Genomic DNA, 20,466 nt, shown 5'->3' on the forward strand with positions numbered 1-20,466 from the left:
CTCCAGTCTTATATCTTTTACCGCAGGACTGTGCAAGCTTTATTGGATGAAGCATGCAAGGTCCCACCGTACCAGGGAAGGGAAGTTTCAGCAGTAGTACCACAGGAGTATGGCAATACCAAAAGAGTTGCTGCGCTACATGAAAGGGAAGCACCATATCTACAGAGATACAGCACTTTCCTCTCCTCACCCAAGTGAAGGTACAACATTTTAGTGCAGGGCACAACATACACCTTTGCACAAGAAGGAAATGGTATCCGAGTGAGTCTAGCATAGGTTAGGTACTGGATGAATACCCTTCCAAAACAAAATGCTATATTTATACTAAATGTAAAACTGTTCCTGCTTTGTATGTGTGCTGTACATTGCACCACATATGCAAAGCTGCAAAAAAGGAGAAATTAAAGCATTCCTCCTTTTAACTCCTGTTTTAAAGGGGGTTTTGTGCTGTGTAGAGGCATGGGAATGACCTTATAACGCAGAGGAATGCAAAGCACTGCATCACACTTGTTTATGTTAATTTTTCTTATAAATCAACACAGACACCAATTTGCATTGTTTGTAAATCCCACCAAAATTTTTATGACAGGTTTACATTAAAAAGGTAATCCAAACCCAACTCAAAACTTTTCGAAATCTGGGCCTTTCAGTGGCCTGAAGAGAGACGAAAAGTGAATACTTGTATGATTCTCTGCCTCCAACAGCACCAGCAAAGAGACAGAGGCAGGAGGTCCCAATCTTATTGTAGATTCCAAGAGCAATACTTCAATGGTTTGGTGACACAATTGCGATCATCCACCATTGATGAGATGCCAAACCTCGAGTTGAAGTCGGTTGTCGCTGTAACTGATTCTCAAAGGGGAATATGTTCCCCCGTGAGACACTTTGGGGCATATTAGCAAGAACCTCGTTAAAATTATCACCGTTTTCATGGCAGGAAACTGCTGCTAAAATGGCGACAATGGGCTTGCTAATATGCGTTATAGAATTCCAAAAGAAACTCAGGTTAGATGTGCAGGACATCTAACCTGGGCTTCTATTGGAATTCTCTAACACATATTAGCAAGCCCATTATTGCCATTTTGTGGTACAAAAGGGGGTGGTGATGGACGGAGCATCTGAATCAATCAAACACTCACACCCAGTCAAAAGATCTGGGTTTAATCCACCCCAGTTCAGACATGGCTATATGCAAATCAGTCTGACCCTGTGCCTCATGGGAACAGTCCAGCCCAAACTGCCAAGCCATGCCATTGGCCGCCATAAGTGTGGCAGGGTATGCTCAGATGTGAGTCCCTTGCTCACTTTGCCACTGGATTCAAGGAAGCTGGGCTGAAGACGGCTGGAATGCCAGAAACCGGTCCTCGGAAGCTTGTTTCCGGTCCAGGGAAGGCATGGCTTGGCAGTTCGGGCTGGACTGTTCCCATGAGGCACAGGGTCAGACTGATTTGCATATAGCCATGTCTGAACTGGGGTGGCAGAGTGGGCTAAAGAACGGTGATGGATTAAACCCAGATATTTTGACTGGGTGTGAGTGTTTGATTGATTCAGATGCTCCGTCCATCACCACCCCCTTTTGTACCGCATTATCGCCGTTTTAGCGGCAGTTTCCTGCTGCTAAAACAGCGAAAATTTTAACAAGGTTCTTGCTAATATGCCCCTTTATTCTTTGAGGGTTGTGTCAGCAGCTTCCAGGTCCTGCTTGCTTTCTCTAATGTTTTTTCAAATGGGAAACTGTTTATTAAAATAGCATCCATTCTTTTATGGGGCACAAGTGGTTGGAAAAAAGTTTCCGATTTGGCATGAAAAATGCAAGGATGGTCTTCTGCTGTTCCTTGCAGTCCACTGTCCCTGTTTCTCTAGCCAATTTCAGAAGACCACGCAGAGAGAAATGTCTATTTATTGTTATTTGTCAGGTTGTTCTCTAGCCTCCTGCTACTGGAGATTTAGTAAAAAGACCTATTAGTAAGTCACCTAATTGCATAGTAAAAACACATTCAGGTCGTAAAAGTCCAAAGTTTGACACCACCATTTGCAGCCTGTCTATGTATACATTGGGCCACTGGATATTTACAATGTCAATTTGATGATTTCGATCAGCAACACTTACAGCAAGTGTTCTTGCAAGTTCGTTAAAATTTTAAATAAAGATGGTGTCAAAAAGAGCAAAGCTAGGGGCGGCCAACCCTAAGTTGCCAACCCCAAGTAGCTCTCATTCAAATGCCACACGCAGCTGTTGTTGTGGTACCCACAGGCCTGGCCGAAGGCTATGCGCAGGGGGGAGTTTGAGTGCCAGGCTCTGCAGCCAAACACATGCTGCATGCTGCTCTAGTAAGATTAAACAGATGAAAACATGATTTACTAGCACCTGAGGGAATGTCTCCAGTATCGTTGGAAGCTGTGGCCTTGGGCTTGCCAGTTCTCTTCTTCGGCGGTGCTAAATAGAGAAATGAATAGCATGTTCCATAATTACCAGGTAAAACACTTAGGGGCTTATTTATGACCCCTTGCGTCACTTTTGCGCTGCCGGTGTGTCACTTTTTGTGACGCACCAGCAGGGTAAAAAATGCACCATGTTGAGTCATATTTACAAAGTGAAGAATCTAGGTAAATGCGTAACTTTGTAAACCCCTGCGTCACATTATACCTGCAACAGGTATAATGTATGCAGGGTGGGCGTGTTGACGCAAGTAAGCCTCGTAGAAGTCATGCAGTGAAATCTATGAGATTTCACTGCGTCACTTCTAGGACGCAAATGCGTCACTATCTAATGCCTGCTTCACAGCAGCCGTAAGAGTGATACACGCACCTTTGAAATGGGACTTGCCCATGTGAAATGACTCATTGATGAAGTTGCGTCACTTTTGTCTACAGATACATCTGAAATACTGACGTATGTGTAACTCCTTGCAACATGATGCGTCATACTGTAAATATGACGCATCCAACATTTCGCAAGCAGGGCGCAATGAATAGTGCCGCTTTGCTGTTTTCATGCAGCGATGCATCACTTTTCATGAATGAGGCCCTTACTGTTTATGTAGCCAATCCTATTCCCTTGTTTAACATTTGCTCGAAAAATAGTTTCTTGTAGCTACATATATTTTCACTATTGGCAGAATAAAGTATGTGACAAAAAGGGGTAGCGGCAAAACATTGCTTTCCCATGTTAATTCCCGTAACACATTTTAGAAAGCTATAGGGATAAAATGGCTGAGCTGAACGGCATTGACACAAATTCAGCAAAACATTGGACCTTAACTCAGAAAGTGTGCTTTTCATTATTTGGTGTACATCTGTTCAGCCGTTTCAAATCAATACGAATTTGTGGAGTTGCTCAGGGTGGTCATAAAATGGTTAAAATTGTAGTGATATCTAGAAGGGTGGTCCCGAGTGAGTCCTGTAGGAGTCACACAGTACCATAAATTTGAAAAATGAGGTCCCCGATTCGGCAAGAGAACATTTTCTCCCATCTGCTTGTTTGGTACTGTGAGACCAGTACCAGTTCCATGGCACAGGGTAATCAGATTGATTGTCGAAAATGCTGGGTCTGCCATTAATGCACACATGGACTTGGGCCCCATGTACTGAATTTGTAAACAAAAACGTATAAGGGGGCGAGAGCAGGGACACACTGACTGCCTGACACTTGTGAGCGGGGTAAGGGGAGAACCCCCTCCCCCCGTGCACAGCAAAAAATAATGTTGTGTTGTGGCTACAGTGGGACTGTGCAAGCTTCATACAAGTTCCCACCGTACCAAGGAGGGGAAGTCTGTGGGGTATTACTGTAGGAGTACAGCGGTACAGGGGCTGACAAGTTGGGCACCCAAAGGGGATGGGCACAAACCCAGCTAAACACAGCAGGGGGTTGCGCACGAGTTGAGGTTTGGGTTTTTTCATACTTGAGATGAATTATGTTCCTTTTCCTTAGTCTGGCATAATTCAGACATTGTGTAAGGTTTAGCACAGTAGATATATACATCTCAAATGTTTAAATATTGTCATATACAAGCAAATGTATGTGTGTATATATTAAGCATATAACTAAGTATATATTTATGTATATATATTTTCAACACTCTTTCATTAAAATACAGATGAGAACGGTGCATTTATTTACGTGGCTGGCAGCCATACTATACAAATCTGAAATTAACTTTGTTTACCAGTCAATAGGGTTCATTTCAGGCCTCCAAGCCATAATGCATTGATGCCTTTCACATAAATAAAAAATTCCCTTCACGTTAGAGTGCCCGTGTCCACCTCTTTTGTTGCAAAGGAGTGGTGAAATATTAATTGACAATTAAACCTGCTGCACCTCCAGCAAAGTAATAAACATCACTTTCTTGTCAACTCTACTACCTCCTGCTCCTGGTCAATGACATCTGCCCAGAGGTGCATGACCTGCCACTGGGTCCCTGCCATGCTGGTGAGGTGGCACATGCTGCTTCACACTTGCCCCCAGCGCTGCTTCCTCTCCACAAAGAATTGCCCCTGGCTGGGCGTGCTGCTGCCACTAACGGGCAGTGTAGAAAAAACTTGAGTTGCCACCTCTTCCTAATAAAAAATATTACTGGGGTAGGCCACTCTTGCCTAGCTGGCATGGTTCCAGACTACATAGTTGTGGGGCAATAAAAAATTACAGACAAGTGGTGAATAAATCAAAAAGAAAAACACAGGGTTGCAGTAAGGAGAAAAAAGGACTTGAAAATGAATACAAATGTAAAAGTTGAGTAAAACTGCGGTGGATGGGTTTGAATAGCATTGGGGATAAACACGAGAAACTAGTGGCAGGGCACAGGTTTGGGGCTCATTCTTTTCAAAATGGATACGGTTGTGTCACTTGCAGGTCACGTTCACGTATTTTTTAACAAGAAATGCGAGTTCACTATGTTTTTGCATGAGAGGCATTTTTCATATAATTAGGCCACCGGTAAATACCGCAAACTTCACACACCACTTAAACAAAATTGGGCAGATTTACAATTACTGGTGCATCCCTGCAAATAATCAGGGATGCGTCAGTAATTGTGTGCCACAGCTCCACCACCCATGATGCGCCGCATTTACAATGCGACGCATCATGGGGCAAAAACGGCACAGATGCGTCACGCATCTGTGCCGTAAAGGCGGCGAATTGCTGGAGTTGCATAGCAAGCGCGACGCAGCTACAGCAATGCTCTGGGGGGCCTATTCTTCCAATGCTGCGTCAAGCCTTACGCCTGCTTCAAGCAGGCGCAGGGTTTTGACGCAGCATGGGCCTAAAACTGACTCAGTGAAATCTTGTAGATTTCACTTACCCACTTTTAGGAGGCGTTCCTGCGCCGCAACTCCTCCTTATGGCGCAGGGCTTTACAACGTGACGCATCTCCCAGATGCGTCACGTTGTAAATACCCACACCATGGGACATCTTTTGCGCAGCCACTGCGTCACAACACGCATGACGCATCGGCGGCGTAAAAGAGGCGCAAGGGGCTTGTAAATCTGCCGCAAAATATATTCAAACTGCAAGTGCTATTGCGTAATGGTAACTAACTTTGCCGTCAGCGCCGTTCAACAATAATGATGGTCTGTTGCCAAATTTCCCCCTTCTTCTCACTCCCCACAATTATACCTCATCTCATCACTGGACCCAGCAAACCAAAGCAGATCCCAGCATTGCGTGTGAGGGATACAAGCAGAGGTGTGCACCCCTCCTTTCCTTACCATAACAAGGGCAGTAGAGTTGGCAATCACCTATCCTTATTGACAGCAGAAGTACTTTGTGTTACAGCAAACTATCAGGCACATGCATCAATGTTGGCTTTTGCGATTCCTTAATTGCGATTTCTAAGGAATCGCAATTAAGGAATCGCAAAAGCCTATGCATGTAGAAATCGCTTAAAAATAGCGATTTCTTAACATTCCTTAATTGTGACTTGCAAATTGGGAATCGCAATTAAGGAATACCTCCCCATTCATTCCTATTGGCCTAGAGGCCCATAGGAATAAATGGGAAGAAATTCTCAATTTGCGATTCTCAATTAGAGAATCGCAAATTGAGAATGCAATTTCAAGGGTGCCAGGGTGTCAAAAGGACACCCTGGTGGACCCCTGAAATTGATCGGTGCACATATGTTGCGCACACACATGCCCTTAGAACATGTGTGTGCGCAACAAGAAACTTTGAAAAATGCACAAAAGTGCATTTTTCTAAGTTTTTACAAATTACCATGAAGTTCAACTTCATGGTAATTTGCTACTCCAATTAGCAAAACCGCTAAGTTTTTGACTTTGATGCATTGCATTTAAGGAATCTCAATTTGGGATTCCTTAAATGCAATCGCAATTTAAGGAATCTCAATTTAGAGATTCCTTAAATTGCAATTTTTGCATTTGGGATGAAGCATCCCAAAGGCAAAAAAAACGGTCGCAAAGGGGCAGATTCTGATAATCTGCCCGTTTGCGACCGGTTTTTAGTTTAATGCATGTGGCTGCTAATTCACACACCCTTTATTCTGCACAAGAATTCACAGGAGCCTTCAATCCTTGCATATAAGCCTGTCTCAAATCTCTCTACTATGGTCATGTTCTGACTTCTCTAGTCACCCATAATTAAATTATAAATTGACATTACTGGAATATTGTAATAGTTTGTTACAGTTGAGCACTGACTTCATAATTGCTCCAGCCAGAGCTTGTGGTCAAGAGCTTAATTACAGCAGTATGTTAAACAATGAAAATGAAAACTGGCTTTGTAGTCTTCTGATCTGTTTTTCACAATTGAAACAGTGACCAGCAGAAACTTAGATATGTTAGGTAAATGTAATATTCTGCATGCTGTAGGTGATTATAGCACAAAAATAATCATTTCACTCATTTCAATACAATATTTTTCAACATAATTTACATTAAACTGTGGTATCTTTTTAAAACAAATTACTTAATGATTTTAAATTTCTATCACAATGTTGTCTTCATATTTGCATTTATACTAGTTAATTTTTATGAAAGAGCAAGATACGTATCACTTAAGAGGTTTATGGGATGAGTGATGTGCCACTATGTATGATAAATAGATTAAAGGATATTACAAGTCAGCTTACAGTTCCATTAAGTCCGCCCTCGGCCTCTTTCCTCAATATGGCCTCAGAAATCCATGGTGACTTACAATTTACTTATAATCTACAGCAGAGGGTACTTTACCCCATATATAATGTAAAAATGCCCCATCAGGGATATATCAAAACATGAGGTAATAAAACCCACCAAACCGCAATCATACATTATTCAACATCTCTAATGTGTGTGAAGGTTCATAGGGCCCGATGTAGGTGGCCAAATACCGGTCGGTACAATTCGGTACAATTCGGTAAATTTCACCATTTCTGACCGGTATTTAGTCATTCCTGATGTAGGGAAGAAATCGGCAATAAGGAATCGGTAAATACCGATTCCTTAATACCGATTCCTTATTGGCCCTGCATTTAAGGAATCGGTAATACCGATTCTTTAAATGCAATGTAGAAAGCACATAAAAGAGTGCTTTTGGGCCTTCAGGAATCGGTAATTACCACCAACCTCAAGTTGGTGGTAATTACGGAATTCCTTTAAAAAAGCACTTTCTTGCTTTTTTAGAAGTGACATGTGGCACACATCTATGCCACATGTGCACCCATGCACATATTAGGGGCGCAACAGTGTGCCCTTTGGACACCCTGGCACCCTTGAAATACCTCCCGGTATTACTGATTAAGTAATACCAAATTGGTAATACCGAATGTCTTCACATTCATTCCTATGGGCCTCCAAGCCCATAGGAATGAATGGGTAGGTATTCCTTATTACCGAATCTCAATTACCGATTCGGTAATAAAGAATTTTGAGGATTCTGTATTTTTTACTGAATTCTTACCTACATCTGAAATACCGATTTCTTAATACCGGATCGGTAAAATTCGGTATTAAGAATTTGGTATTTCACAATTACCTACATCGGGCCCATAGTTTCTCCTTGAGCTCCTTGAGCTTCAGTTTTAATTAACTTGAAAGCTACTTCAGTCGTTGTGCATTTTTGGGATTTGAGGTTGTATGTGATATTCAGTTGGACTGCATATAACAAGACATACACCACTTCTCTCTAAAGTATTTGAATGTCTGGACTACACAAGTGGTTCGGTCGCCCTTCCATCTACATTAAATGAGGCGGTGTGCCTTTTGTATGATAATCAACACTGAACCAATGAGACATTAACCACATTTTTGTTTTTATTACAATTAACAGATCCATGAATGAGACATCGATTGACACCACAGTACATTCTACATATCAGGTGAGTCCTGCTGTTGTGGTGTGTCATGGTAATCATGCCTAGTATGAAGAAAGAAGGATCAAGGATTGTAAAATCAAGGTTTCACTCATGTTCTACATACTTGTAGTTCATCTGCTATAACCTGCACCAATAATGTTTCTTGTAGCAGCCTTACATTATTAAACATAAAGCAACTTTGTTTATTAACAAATCATTGTAATCTATTCTTAAATAGCTGCATTTATCTGGAAGCACCAACTAGGACGGAAAATGAATCAGCATTCCAAAGTATTAGCGCAAATATAAAACAAAAATATAATAATAATTTGAGATGAAGAAGGAGGGACGAGCTACAGGTGGAAGTTATAGGCATCAAATCAGGACTTATGGAAGGCTGATGAAGACAAAAACATTGTGAGGAAAGGGCTCAAAGCATGCATGCTTAGAAACAGTAACAATAATGTAAAGGTAAGAGATTGTGAATTATTACTGGGGTTTGCTGCTAGCCCACTGTAGGAAAGTGCCTTTTTGCATGGTAAGCCCACATATTTTCCCTGATAACTGATGTGATTTTGAACTGTAAGTGCACTGGGTCCCTGCTAACTTAGTCCCCAGTGCCGGATCTCTTTCCCAAAGCACTGTTCCATGAATGGCACAACTTCAGCTACCCCTGTAAGTCCCTAGTAAGTGGTAGTAAGATAGTGTTAATCAGCCATACAAAAGTTGGACTTCAACAACTCGTAGAAGTAGCACAGGGATATTCGGACTTAAATGATTTGACAATTAATTTAGAAAAAACAAAGATGATGACTATTAGCAATAAACGTACTAAGGGGCTCATTAGGATGGCGGACGGACTTGCGTCCGTCGGCCACCCTAGAGGAGGAGGGACCGTCCGCAGGGGCTGCGGCGGTCCCTCCAGTGCAATTAGGATGTGACCGCCAGGGTGGCGGTCACATCCTCTATCTTTAACATTGAGGCGGGTGCAGCTTCAAGCTGCACCCGCCGCAATGTTAAAAATGCATGCACTGCATTTGCGTACACACAGCGGCAGGCACCGCGCGGTGCCTGCTGCTTTGTTCACGCAGATGCAGGGGGTACCATAGGTACCCCCCATGTGCACCCTCCAACCCCCCTTCACACAGGGGGCCCGCAACGGGCCCCCGAAGTGAAGGTCTGTATGCTTTTCCACGGCGGAAAAGCCGCCGCGGAAAAGCATACATTTTACGCTATCCTAATATGGCTGGCGGTGTCTGATAGACACCGCCAGCCATGTTACAGATTTTCCGCCGCGGTTGTAAGCCAACCGCGGTGGAAAAGCGGCGGACGGAAACCAGGACACACGAGCCATCCTAATGTGGCGGTGGGTCTTTGGTGAGTCCGGAGAGGTTTTTCCGCATCCTCTGGGCCGGCGGTGGCTTCCGCCGGCCCGGAGGATGCGGAAAATCCTCCATCATAATGAGCCCCTAAGTCACACAGTTGGTTCTGGGAGAAAACTCGCATTGAGAATACACAAGTATATAAGTATCTAGGTGTCAAAATTGACAACAGTGGCCTGTTTACTGTACAGAAAACTAGCATCAGGGGCAATGGCGTTGCTTTGGCAATCGCTCTGAAAGCACTAAATAGTAAGCTTACGGCCCCATCTCTTCTGCCTCTGACCCAAGTAATAAGAGTAAAACTTTTGCCGTCAATAACCTACGGAAGCGAAGTACTGAGAGGCAGGGATGCTAAGACTCTGGACAAAACAGTAATAGCTGCGTATAAGATAATATTTGGTCTGCCCAAACAAACTTTACCGGCCCAAATCAGGATTGAATTCGGAATCCAGAAACAGTCCCTGGCAAGACAGGGCACGTATATAGTAGTATGGGACAAAACGCGAAAAAGCAAAAAAGGAACCTTGAATAACTATCTAAGGGAAGAGCTAGAACTACATCCCGCCTCACCAGCCGCAAAGTACCTCAAAAGGAGCCTGTTGAATCTTGGCTTACAACAGCTTTGGGATTCTCCAACCAGTCATATAACATTGAAAAGTTTGGTCAAGAAAACAATAAAGTATCTTTCATGGATTGAAGATAAGGCAGCATTCACAAAGAGGTCTCATTGCTGGATGATCTAGAACTCATACACCACCTGGTCACCGCAGAACTATCTTGGTCTAGGTTATTCAAAATCAATAAAAATGAAGTTCTTAAAGTTCAGGTTGGGTCTGTTGCCTTGCATTCGCCATTTCCCACACTGGTTAAAAGAACAGGCGGGCACCCTCTGTCGCCTATGTGGCTCGGCGCCTGAGGACATGCCGCACTTGCCGTGCTCTTGCGACAATCTGCTTGAAGAATGTAAGCGCCTGCTAAAACCTATTTTAACGTATGAGGAATCCACTCACGGAGACAGGCAGTTCTTGCCTGCTTGGCCCCCCATGATCCCCAGCTGAAATGTAGATTTGTGAGGTACATGATGGCAGTGGAAATGAAAATGACAAAAGCTGATTCTAAATTGCCTTAATACATTTCTTTTTCACTTGTGAAGCTCAGTATAGCATTAGAAAAGAAAACATTTTGACATGCTGTTATCCGTATTTTAAGTAAAATTCGGTATTCCCAGATGTTCAGTAGAACAGTATTTTTACTCAACCCGAAGGTTGAGGGCAAGAATCTGACTAAAACCAGTTTTTAACTGCGTTTAGTTCGTTTTTTTTATGGATCTATGTTATTTATTGCTAACTAAATCAAGTGATTTTATGACTATTTTAGGAGGGAAAATTTGCTATATTGCTTCTTCCTTTGTATAGAAAGGCAATTTAAATATTTTACATCTTTTTAGACTACTCATTTTAAAAGCTTTGTATTGCAATGGTTTTAAGTAGCTATGCAACCAATAAAATGTACCTTATTACCTTATTATTACCCTAGTAAGTGGTAATTAGGGCATGGGTACTGAAGAGGGTCTGCTTGGTCAGCAGCACTGGTTGTACCACCTCCGGGCCCTTTCACTGAGGCTATGCACTCTGAACTGTGTGGCGGTGTGACTTGTTGCAGGAAAATCTGAAGAGTTGGCATGGCACACAGCCTGTGTGCGATACCAACCATAAAAGAAACAATAAAGTAGATAGGGGGTCTAAGGGATCGTTTTAAGACCAATGCATGGATATATTCCCCAAATATAACTAAGAATACAACAAGATATCCATGGGTCTGCCAGCCTCACCAAGCTCTAAAGGCAAGTGGCACAAAGAGAGACCTTTACATGTGATCGTGGCAATCCTTTAAAAAATTCAGAATCCCATCACTCACCGTAGTGACATGCTTCATCATCTGGGATCTCCTCTTTGTTGCAAACCTAGTGCAGCTAAGGACTACAACCCCCTTACTGAGAGAGAGGAGCTCAGAGATGTTTTGAAATGGATAAGATGTTAGTAGGATTTACTAAGTTCCATCCGAAGTGAAGAACTTACATTTGTAAGAGTGAGGGGCGCGGTGCGTAAGTGTGACCTGTGTGTGCATATTAAAATTGGTTATCAAAAGATTTTTATTTATTTATTACCTGTTGATCCCCAAATTAAAAACAGTGCAAATGCAGTTTTGACATAATGACTGCATGAGTCCAGCAACAAGGTCTACATGTTTGGCCATTCTGATTATGTGTAATTGTGGCCTTCCTCAGGACCTAGATGTAATGATACTACTGCATTTGTATATGTGAAACCAAAAAGTTAACAGGTTGGAATAAATACAACCATCAAACCTGTAATCTAGGTTCTCTGTGAATTACAGTGTGATGATGACACTCAAAAGAAGAAAAAGGTGACAACAAAGGAAAGGTCAATTTGTATGTGGCAGGTACCATATGAATACGAGGATCTAAGCAACCACTCATTACTGTTACCTAAATAGTGTACTCTTAACAATGTATGCTACATCGTGCTTATCTCTAATGCACGAGAAGGAACAAGAAAAAAGAAAGCTCAGCGATAATAGAGCATCAGGCATAATGTGACAGCTATAATACCTATGCTGCCTGCTAGGTTTAAAAGTCATTCTAGATGGTAGTGCAGTGCTAAACAGGACTGTACAATATACTAAGGCGAAAGAATGTATTTGTGAGATATTAGGCTTAAAATAAAGACGTGAGAACAAAAGGACTAAGCCACTAGGGATGTGGTGTGTATACAAACATGACATTTTTACATGTTAGTACAGATAACCACAGGTATCCAATTTGCTGTTTGACACCCCGTATGTGTTTATTCCCTTAAGTGAGATTCCTATGGCTTGCATAAAGGAAATCAAGAAGGAAGTCAAACACCGACAATTCAATGATTCTCCCCATTTATGCAACACAAATGAAGATGAATTAAATAGAGACCAATATGGGGGACACTAAAGGGCGCTAGGCAAGATGGCCGTGCTTTAGTGCAGCTCTGCCGACTGGAGTGACCATCCTTCTAATATCCTGCAGTTCCACCCTGTAATCACTGCCACAACACACAGACTTTGCATGCACTACACCAGCACCATCACCTTCAATGAAAATATTGGCATTGGAGCTGGCATAGACACTGAATGCAGCGTATTTCTCTGCGGACCCTATCTTTCAAAAAGACGGCTTAAGCATCACTCCAGAGCCCGGGACAATGCCTATGGAGGCGCTGGACGCCACGAGCGCAGGACAGAGTCGAAGATTGCACACCCGGCTGGCAGATATCAGGGACCGTGGGGGAGCCATTGAGTGAGGGCTGCATGGGCGTGTGCAAACTGCCTGCTACATTGCCTGCCTGCTGCTGTGCTTGACCGGCCTCCTTCAACATCAGGTTCCCGGGGACTGTGGGGTGTGCAGCCTTTCCCTGCATTCCCTGTTGACGAGGCACTACGTCTCCAAGTCCGACGACATCGCTGCTCTGCCTTGCAACAGCGCCCGTGGCCTGGTGCGTGTGCGGACTGCTGGACTAGGAGGACACTGGACGGACCTGCGCTGGGGCCTACAGAGTCCTCACAGACCTGTCCCTTGAGTGCGAGGCGTGACCGGGAGCCTCGCAGTCAAGGGCCAGCAGTCAAGTGCATTTTCCATGTGGGTCTTGCGCTGCATGTCCACAAACTGAACACACTGTCACAATAGATATCGGATCTGTGCAGTGTAAACACACTAACTGTAATAGTGACAACTTCATTTATCTGATCACATGTCCCTGTAAGTTCTGGTATGTGGGCATGGCCACACGTAAAGTGAAACTCAGAATCCTTGAGAAAAAGAGCAGGATAAGATGAAAGAAACAAGCCACAAGGCTTACTAAGCACTTCTTTGATCTTAAACATAATGCAGATAATTTGCACCGAGCTGGAACAACCATTCATCCCAGCGCATATCACAGATTATTCCAAATATCTATTTTTAAAAGATCAAAGGTGGGTGTTCAAACTCCGGAACGATCAAATGGGTCTCAAAGATGAGATTCCCTTGACCTCGTTGGCAAGTAACATACCTATCCAATAGAAAGGACTGACACATTTCATGATATACACCCCTGTCTGACAAAAATACCACACACTAGATATCCTTTTGGGGTTACCTATTGTTCACATACTAAAACTAATTAGCAGGGCATTGTATATCACCAGCATAAAGATATGCATCTATATAGTAAATTGCAGTGTTGTAACGCTACCTTGTTAGATGTGGCACCGATACATTTATCTTTACAGTTTAATAAATACTAATAGCCATAGAACTTGGCATTAGCTTTCCCTGGATAAACATACAAGTCTAGATAGTAAATTGCAGTGTTGGCACGCTACTATGTTAGGTAGGGCACTGATATATGTATCTTTACAGTCTACCAAATTTAAATAGCCATTGATCTTGGTATTAGTTTTCACTGTGTAAACCGATCATTCAGATTTATTTACTTTCCCCAAAAATGATTTGTGGTGTGGCATGGACAGTAGTCCTTTGCAGACTTCGGAGTATTCACTCGAGGCTCGAGATCAGATCTAATACAAGGTTTGCCGTCCTGATGTTTGTTCAGCATTATGAGTGCATGCTTCGGGTAGTAAATAAAACTACCACTCCCAAGATGCCAGAGGTTTCTGTGTAGTCCTTACATGTTTACGTCACTAGCAAGATCTAAAATGAGCTTGCCGTACTGACATCGACTGCTCCACGCATGATTGTAATACAACTACAATTCCTGTGGTACTATCAGATTTCCTGTAGTCCTTTCATGCAGATGTCATCAGTATGAGCTCCACGCCAGTTAACGAGCAACATAGGTGCGGCTTAAAGTCATAAATATAGCGGCAGTACATTTATCTCTGTAAGCAGCTCAGTTGAAGCATGAGGTACCGACGGATAGGTAAGTACCCTTGCCGCCTGCACATTAGTTGGGCTTTATCTGCATTGAGTTTCCCTCTAGCGCAATCGGGGGTTGAACCTTAGCACAACCGGGGCTCCACCCACATTTCCATTGTGAAAAGCACTGCCCTGTTTTGTTTTTTATTGGGTCCCTTTAATAGGCATAACGGGCTCTACTTAATGCATCTTCATTTGCGGTGCATAAATGGGGAGAACCATTGAATCGTTGGGGGTCTGACTTCCTTCTTGCTTTCATTTATGCCAGCCATAGGAGTCTCACTTAAGGCAATAAACACATATGGGGTGTCGAACAGCAAATTGGTTATCTGTGCTAACTTGTAAAAATGTCATGTACACACATGAATACATGCCACATTTCTAGTGGCTGTGGGCCATATGTATCAAGCCTTTTTCCCGTTTGCAAATGGGCAGATTCTCAGAATCGGCCCATTTGCGAATTGGAAAAAGCCTTTTGGGATGTATTATCCCAAATGGCCTTCACAAAATATAGAATTGCAAAATGTGCGATTCTCTATTTGTGAAAGCAATTAAGGAATTGCAAATTGCGATTCTTTAAATGCAATTCTGGAAGCACCAGAAATGTGCTATTTGGCCTTAAGCAACTGCAAATTACCACCAACTTTAAGTTGGTGGTAATGCAATTTTCTTTAAAAAAGCAATTTTCTGATTTTTTTAAAAGGGCCATATGTCGCACATACATGCCCTTAGGGCATATATGTGAGCAAAATGTACACACATGCAATTTCAGGGGTGCAACAGCGTGTCCTTTTGGCACCCTTGCACCCTTGAAATTGCATTCTCAATTTACAATTCTCAAATTGGTAATTGCAATTGTGAATGTCTTCCTATTCATTCCTATGGACCCCCTAGCCCATAGGAATGAATGTAAAAGTATTCCTTAATTATGAATCTCAATTTGCGGTTCACAAATAAGGAATATGTAGGATTCGCAAAATTTTTAGAGAATCCTACATACATTGCATTTTGCGATTCTCTAATTGTGATTCGCTAAAAATCGCAATTTGAGAATCTCAAAACTCTTTTTTGATACATATGGCCCTTAGTCCTTTTATTCTCATGTCTTGATTTTAAGCCTAATATCTCCCAAACATATTTTTTCACCTTAGTATATTGTACAGTCCTGTTTAGCACTGCCATCTAGATTGACTTTTAAACCTAGCGGGCAGCATTGGTATTATAGTTGTCACATTATGCCGATGCTCTACTATCGCCAAGCTTTTTTTTTTTCTTGTTCCTTCAGAGCGGGGCATCATTTCTTGAGCTGCAGCCAGGAGAGGTGAGGCTTTTTTCTCATGCATTATGGGTAGGCACGATATAGCATACATTGTTAAGAGTACACTATTTAGGTTACAGTAACGAGTTGTCGCTTAGGTCCGCATATTCGTATGGCTCCTGGCACATACAAATTGACCTTTCCTTTGTTGTCACCTTTTTCTTCTTTTAGGTGTCATCATCACAATGTAATTCACAGAGAAACTAGATTACAGGTTTGATGGTTGTATTTATTTCAACCTATTACAACTTTTTGGTTACACTTATACACATATCAAACAACAAAACAATTTAAAGAGGGTCCAAGGGATATATAGTTTAAAGACCTGTACCTGATTATTATCCCCAGCTACTTCGATATATATAACACAAGCAAACAGAGGGTCTGCCAAATCTATTATATGGCTTCACTGTCAAACCGAGTTATCAAAATCACGGACCGTATAAATCGCATGGAGACAGCGTGTTATAATGAAGAGTGAACACTGTGTATAGAAAGACCCAACACCATTCGGGAGAATCACAGGTGGTTAACAAATCCAAACACTGTAGCAATGGGCTACCATCAAATTGACTCAATAATCAGTCCTATCATCTGGCCAAACCCAGGTGTAAATCCGGCTGATCCCCTGATCATTGGGACAACAAGCGCCACACCATTTGTTGCTGGTAAAGGATTTGGACCACCACTACAAATGAAACGTCAGTAATGGATGATCTATGATGGTCAAGTGAGAGAAAGTGCAACACAAATTATAAAGTGACATTAAAATAGGATGGAGTGTTCTCCTATAGAAGACTTTATTCTGCGGACGAACCCCACCTCCTAGTTAAAAATCAAGAACAGTGCAAAAGAGACAGTCAACAAATATCTGTCTAGTAACGGGCCAACATGTTTCTGCCTACCGGGTAAAAAATCCCATGGCATTCGTAAGGGCCTTTGTTCTTTTATTAGTTGCACTTAAATAGTAGTGAAAAACAAAGCAAACACCACCTTCACCTAGTGAATAGACTTAGAAAAAAGTTGAATACGGTACGACCTGTAACAACCTGGAGACATTACACCTCCATGGGAAATACGATTTCTGGAGATGAAAAATATATACAACATGTAACATTATCATTCCGAACATTATTGTGTTATCTACCTATACACTGTGTTTACACTCAAATCACTTTGGAATAAAAAGATAAAGTATTGATGCTCACTCTTCATGGTAGGGGAATAGACCTCACCTCACGTGGACCTTGCTCAGGTATTACGAGGCCCCGCACTACATAGATATAAGAAGTAATACAGAAAACAAACACTATATTCAGCGCCAAGAAACCTAATGGTGTTAGCCGCGCTCTACAAATTATTTTCAAATCAAATCAAATATAAGGCGTAAATATACAACCATTAAAAGTGCCCCAAACAGAATCTTCCTGTGTATCCCATCAAGTTATATCTAAAAACCAACATATGTGGAAAACCCAGCACTCAAACTGCATGGGCCTAATCTCAAAGTGACCCAGCGATATCACTCAGCACATGCACACATGGATAGAATGAATGTTCTACATAGGACTAGTAATGAACAGCAGAATCCAACCATCTCATTCATTACCTCTGTATTGACTCTGCTTAGCTCTATCAAACCATTAGTCTGTTTAAGTATCAGGGGACTCACCTATCCGTCGGTACCTCAAGCACTCATCTGAGTCTTGGGGGAGGTATCGAGCGGCTGATGATCTGTTCTTATATAGTATCATGGAAGGTAGTTTGTATGATATCCCTCCACCCAAAGTTGTTCAAATCGCGACAGACCATAAAGTAATTTTGGTTCATTGTTACTTTTCTTCAATACATTGATGCCTAATAACCTCAAACATCTGCTTATCTGCTCTATTTGTTGTAAAATATAGAGTGCACTCTTTTACGCTCGAAATCCCGCGAGAGCTGCCACTTGAAACAACAGGATGACATCAAAAACACCATTTTAGTAGTTTCTCTATATGTAATGATTGCCAGATACGAGATATCAACAGGCGCCTTCCCTAGTTGTGACCCCGATCTTGTGCAAAAGGAAAAGGAAACAGGCATCTACACAATCTACTTGATTGCGTGTGAAGTAGCACTAACATAGGGCGCACCATTATGGAGTCGCGAGCGCTTTCTCAATTCTACTCGCGCTATCGCGTGATTGCTCCACGAACTACACAATTACGTCATACCGGCCAACATTGTAGTTTGTTCGTGTCGATAATCACAGAAACAACTATCAAGTACATGCCCTAATGTCCATTTTTAGTCTTAAAACAGAGCAAATAGTATGCAATTAAGGGTTTTACAAGGGAACAGATCTAGCTACTGTACTCTTAATTGATGTTATAAAAGCATAATTCCTGTTGTAAATAAGTGGCAAAATAACCTGACTGTTGACTGTAAGGGCGAGCCAAGCCCACGTTAGTGGTACAAGAAAATCGCCCAGAATAACCTCCACTTTCAGGTACTCTCCTTTCCTACCATACCAGCGGTCGACTATCTAGTCGTTCGCTCCACTTCCTTTCGAATCCCCATTACGTGCGTGTTACTCTACCGCCCACCACTACCCAATTCACACTTTATTCCAGCCATTCAAGAACTACTCGCCACTCTAGTTGTTAACAATACCTCGGTATTGGTTCTTGGGGATTTCAACTTTTGGCCCAATGATCCGGCGGAAGACGCTATGTCTAGAGATTTCACTCAGCTCCTCCTTAGTCTCAATTTTGTCTCTCAAGTTCATACCCCTACCCATTCCCGTGGTCATACTCTAGACCAAATTTGGACTCTAAACATCCCTGTCACTATCCCTATTGCAGTGCCCTGCATGTAGTCTGACCATTTTTTGATTTATTTTTCTTTAAATCTATGTCCTGTCGGAAACGCCTTTCACATTAAGAACACCTGGGCTAGGAACTGGAGTAGTGCAGACATTCCCTCTTTGTGCACCTCTCTGTCTGTTTCCTGCCCCGACCTGAAAGGATCCACCCTGTTATCTCAAACAACCATCTTAAACGGCTGGCTCTCGAAGGCTTGTGACCAAGTTGCCCCCATGAAGCTCGTTACTATCAGAGGGTCCCACTTAGCCAATAAGTGGTTTATCCCTAACCTTAAAGTTAAAAAACTCGAAGCACGCCGAGCAGAACATGCCTGGAGGCTTGCCTATTGCCCCACCCTCAAAACTCGTTACACTGCCACCCTTAACGATTATAAAAGAGCCATCCTTGCTGCCAAGACTGAATACTTATCGGGCAGGATTCTAGCAGCGGAGAATCAACCAAGAGAGATCTTTGCCACAGTTCATGAGCTGGCGTCTTCTGACAGGACATCTTCTAAGACCCCCCAGTCCCAATCTTTCTGCGACTCACTCAACGACTTCTTCATTGAGAAAGTGACACTTATCAAGGCCAACATACCCTCTCCCTTCCCTACGTTCTGCAACTTCTCGCCGCCACCCAACAAGTCCAACTTGACTCACATACCCTTATTGACCAAAGACACTTATCTTCCTCTGTTAGCTCGGGTTAAATCAGGTTCCCCTGTTGACCCCTGCCCAGCTCACGTGCTACGCAGGGCCTTTTCAGATTGCTACATGCCTTCCTTTTCCCTTCTTAATGACTCACTTCGGCGTGACATCGTCCCCGCCACCTATAAAGCAGCCACTATCATTCCCATTTAAAAAAAGCCTGGATTAGACCCCTCTTCCTTTGTAAATTACCGTCCTATTTCCCTGCTCCCCTTCCTGGGCAAGGTCCTTGAGGCTTATGTTACCAAGATGATCAGCTCCTTTATCGAAGACAGCAGCTTCCTCGCTCCATGTCAGGCAGGCTTCCGGCCCCGACATTCCACTGAGAAGGTTGTTGTCTCGGTCATAGACGAATTGCGAGAGGGGCTGGACTCCAATACCTCTCAGACCCTCATTCTTTTAGATCTGTCCGCCGCTTTTGACACGGTAGATCATACCATCCTTCTTTCCCGTGTCAGGGCGGCGGGCATAGAGGGCCTGATGCTTGTTTGGCTCAGCTCCTTCCTGAGCGAGCGTACTCAAGCAGTTCGCCTGGCCGACTTCACCGCCCCTCCTCGCAAGGTTCAGTGCGGTGTTCCCCAGGGCTCCTCTCTCTCCCCTTTATTGTTTAACCTGTACATTTTCCCTCTTATTTCTGCCCTTCAAGAGATGGAGGTCATGGTGTATAACTACGCGGATGACCTCCAGCTCATCTTCAATCTCTCTCACTCCCCTACCTCCGCCCACAATCTTCAATCTGTAATGTTGTACATCAGGGACTGGATGAATTCCAACCACTTAAAACTAAACCCGGATAAGACCGAATTGGTTCTTACCGGGGGCAGTCGCAGTCCCTGGTCCCCCACCTTTTGGCCGCCCTCCCTTGGTTCCCCACCCACACCATCTCTTTCTACCAAAACACTTGGGATCACTCTAGATCAACACCTTACACTTCACGTTCAGATTAGTTCTGTAG

At 42.9% G+C, this 20,466-nt stretch overlaps 1 protein-coding gene across 2 annotated transcripts in view; it reads left to right on the forward strand.

The window, feature by feature from the left end:
* Positions 1-20,466, forward strand: part of LOC144767672 (sialic acid-binding Ig-like lectin 13) — a 167,799-nt gene that overhangs the window by 135,721 nt on the left and 11,612 nt on the right. For both annotated transcript variants that reach the window (XM_078651062.1, XM_078651063.1), the window contains one exon: positions 8,265-8,313. In XM_078651062.1, the coding sequence (XP_078507188.1) occupies positions 8,265-8,313 (49 nt within the window). The remainder of the gene's footprint in view (positions 1-8,264; positions 8,314-20,466) is intronic.

The sequence above is a fragment of the Lissotriton helveticus genome, chromosome 7 (assembly GCF_964261635.1).
Source record: "Lissotriton helveticus chromosome 7, aLisHel1.1, whole genome shotgun sequence".
Lineage (NCBI taxonomy): Eukaryota > Metazoa > Chordata > Amphibia > Caudata > Salamandridae > Lissotriton > Lissotriton helveticus.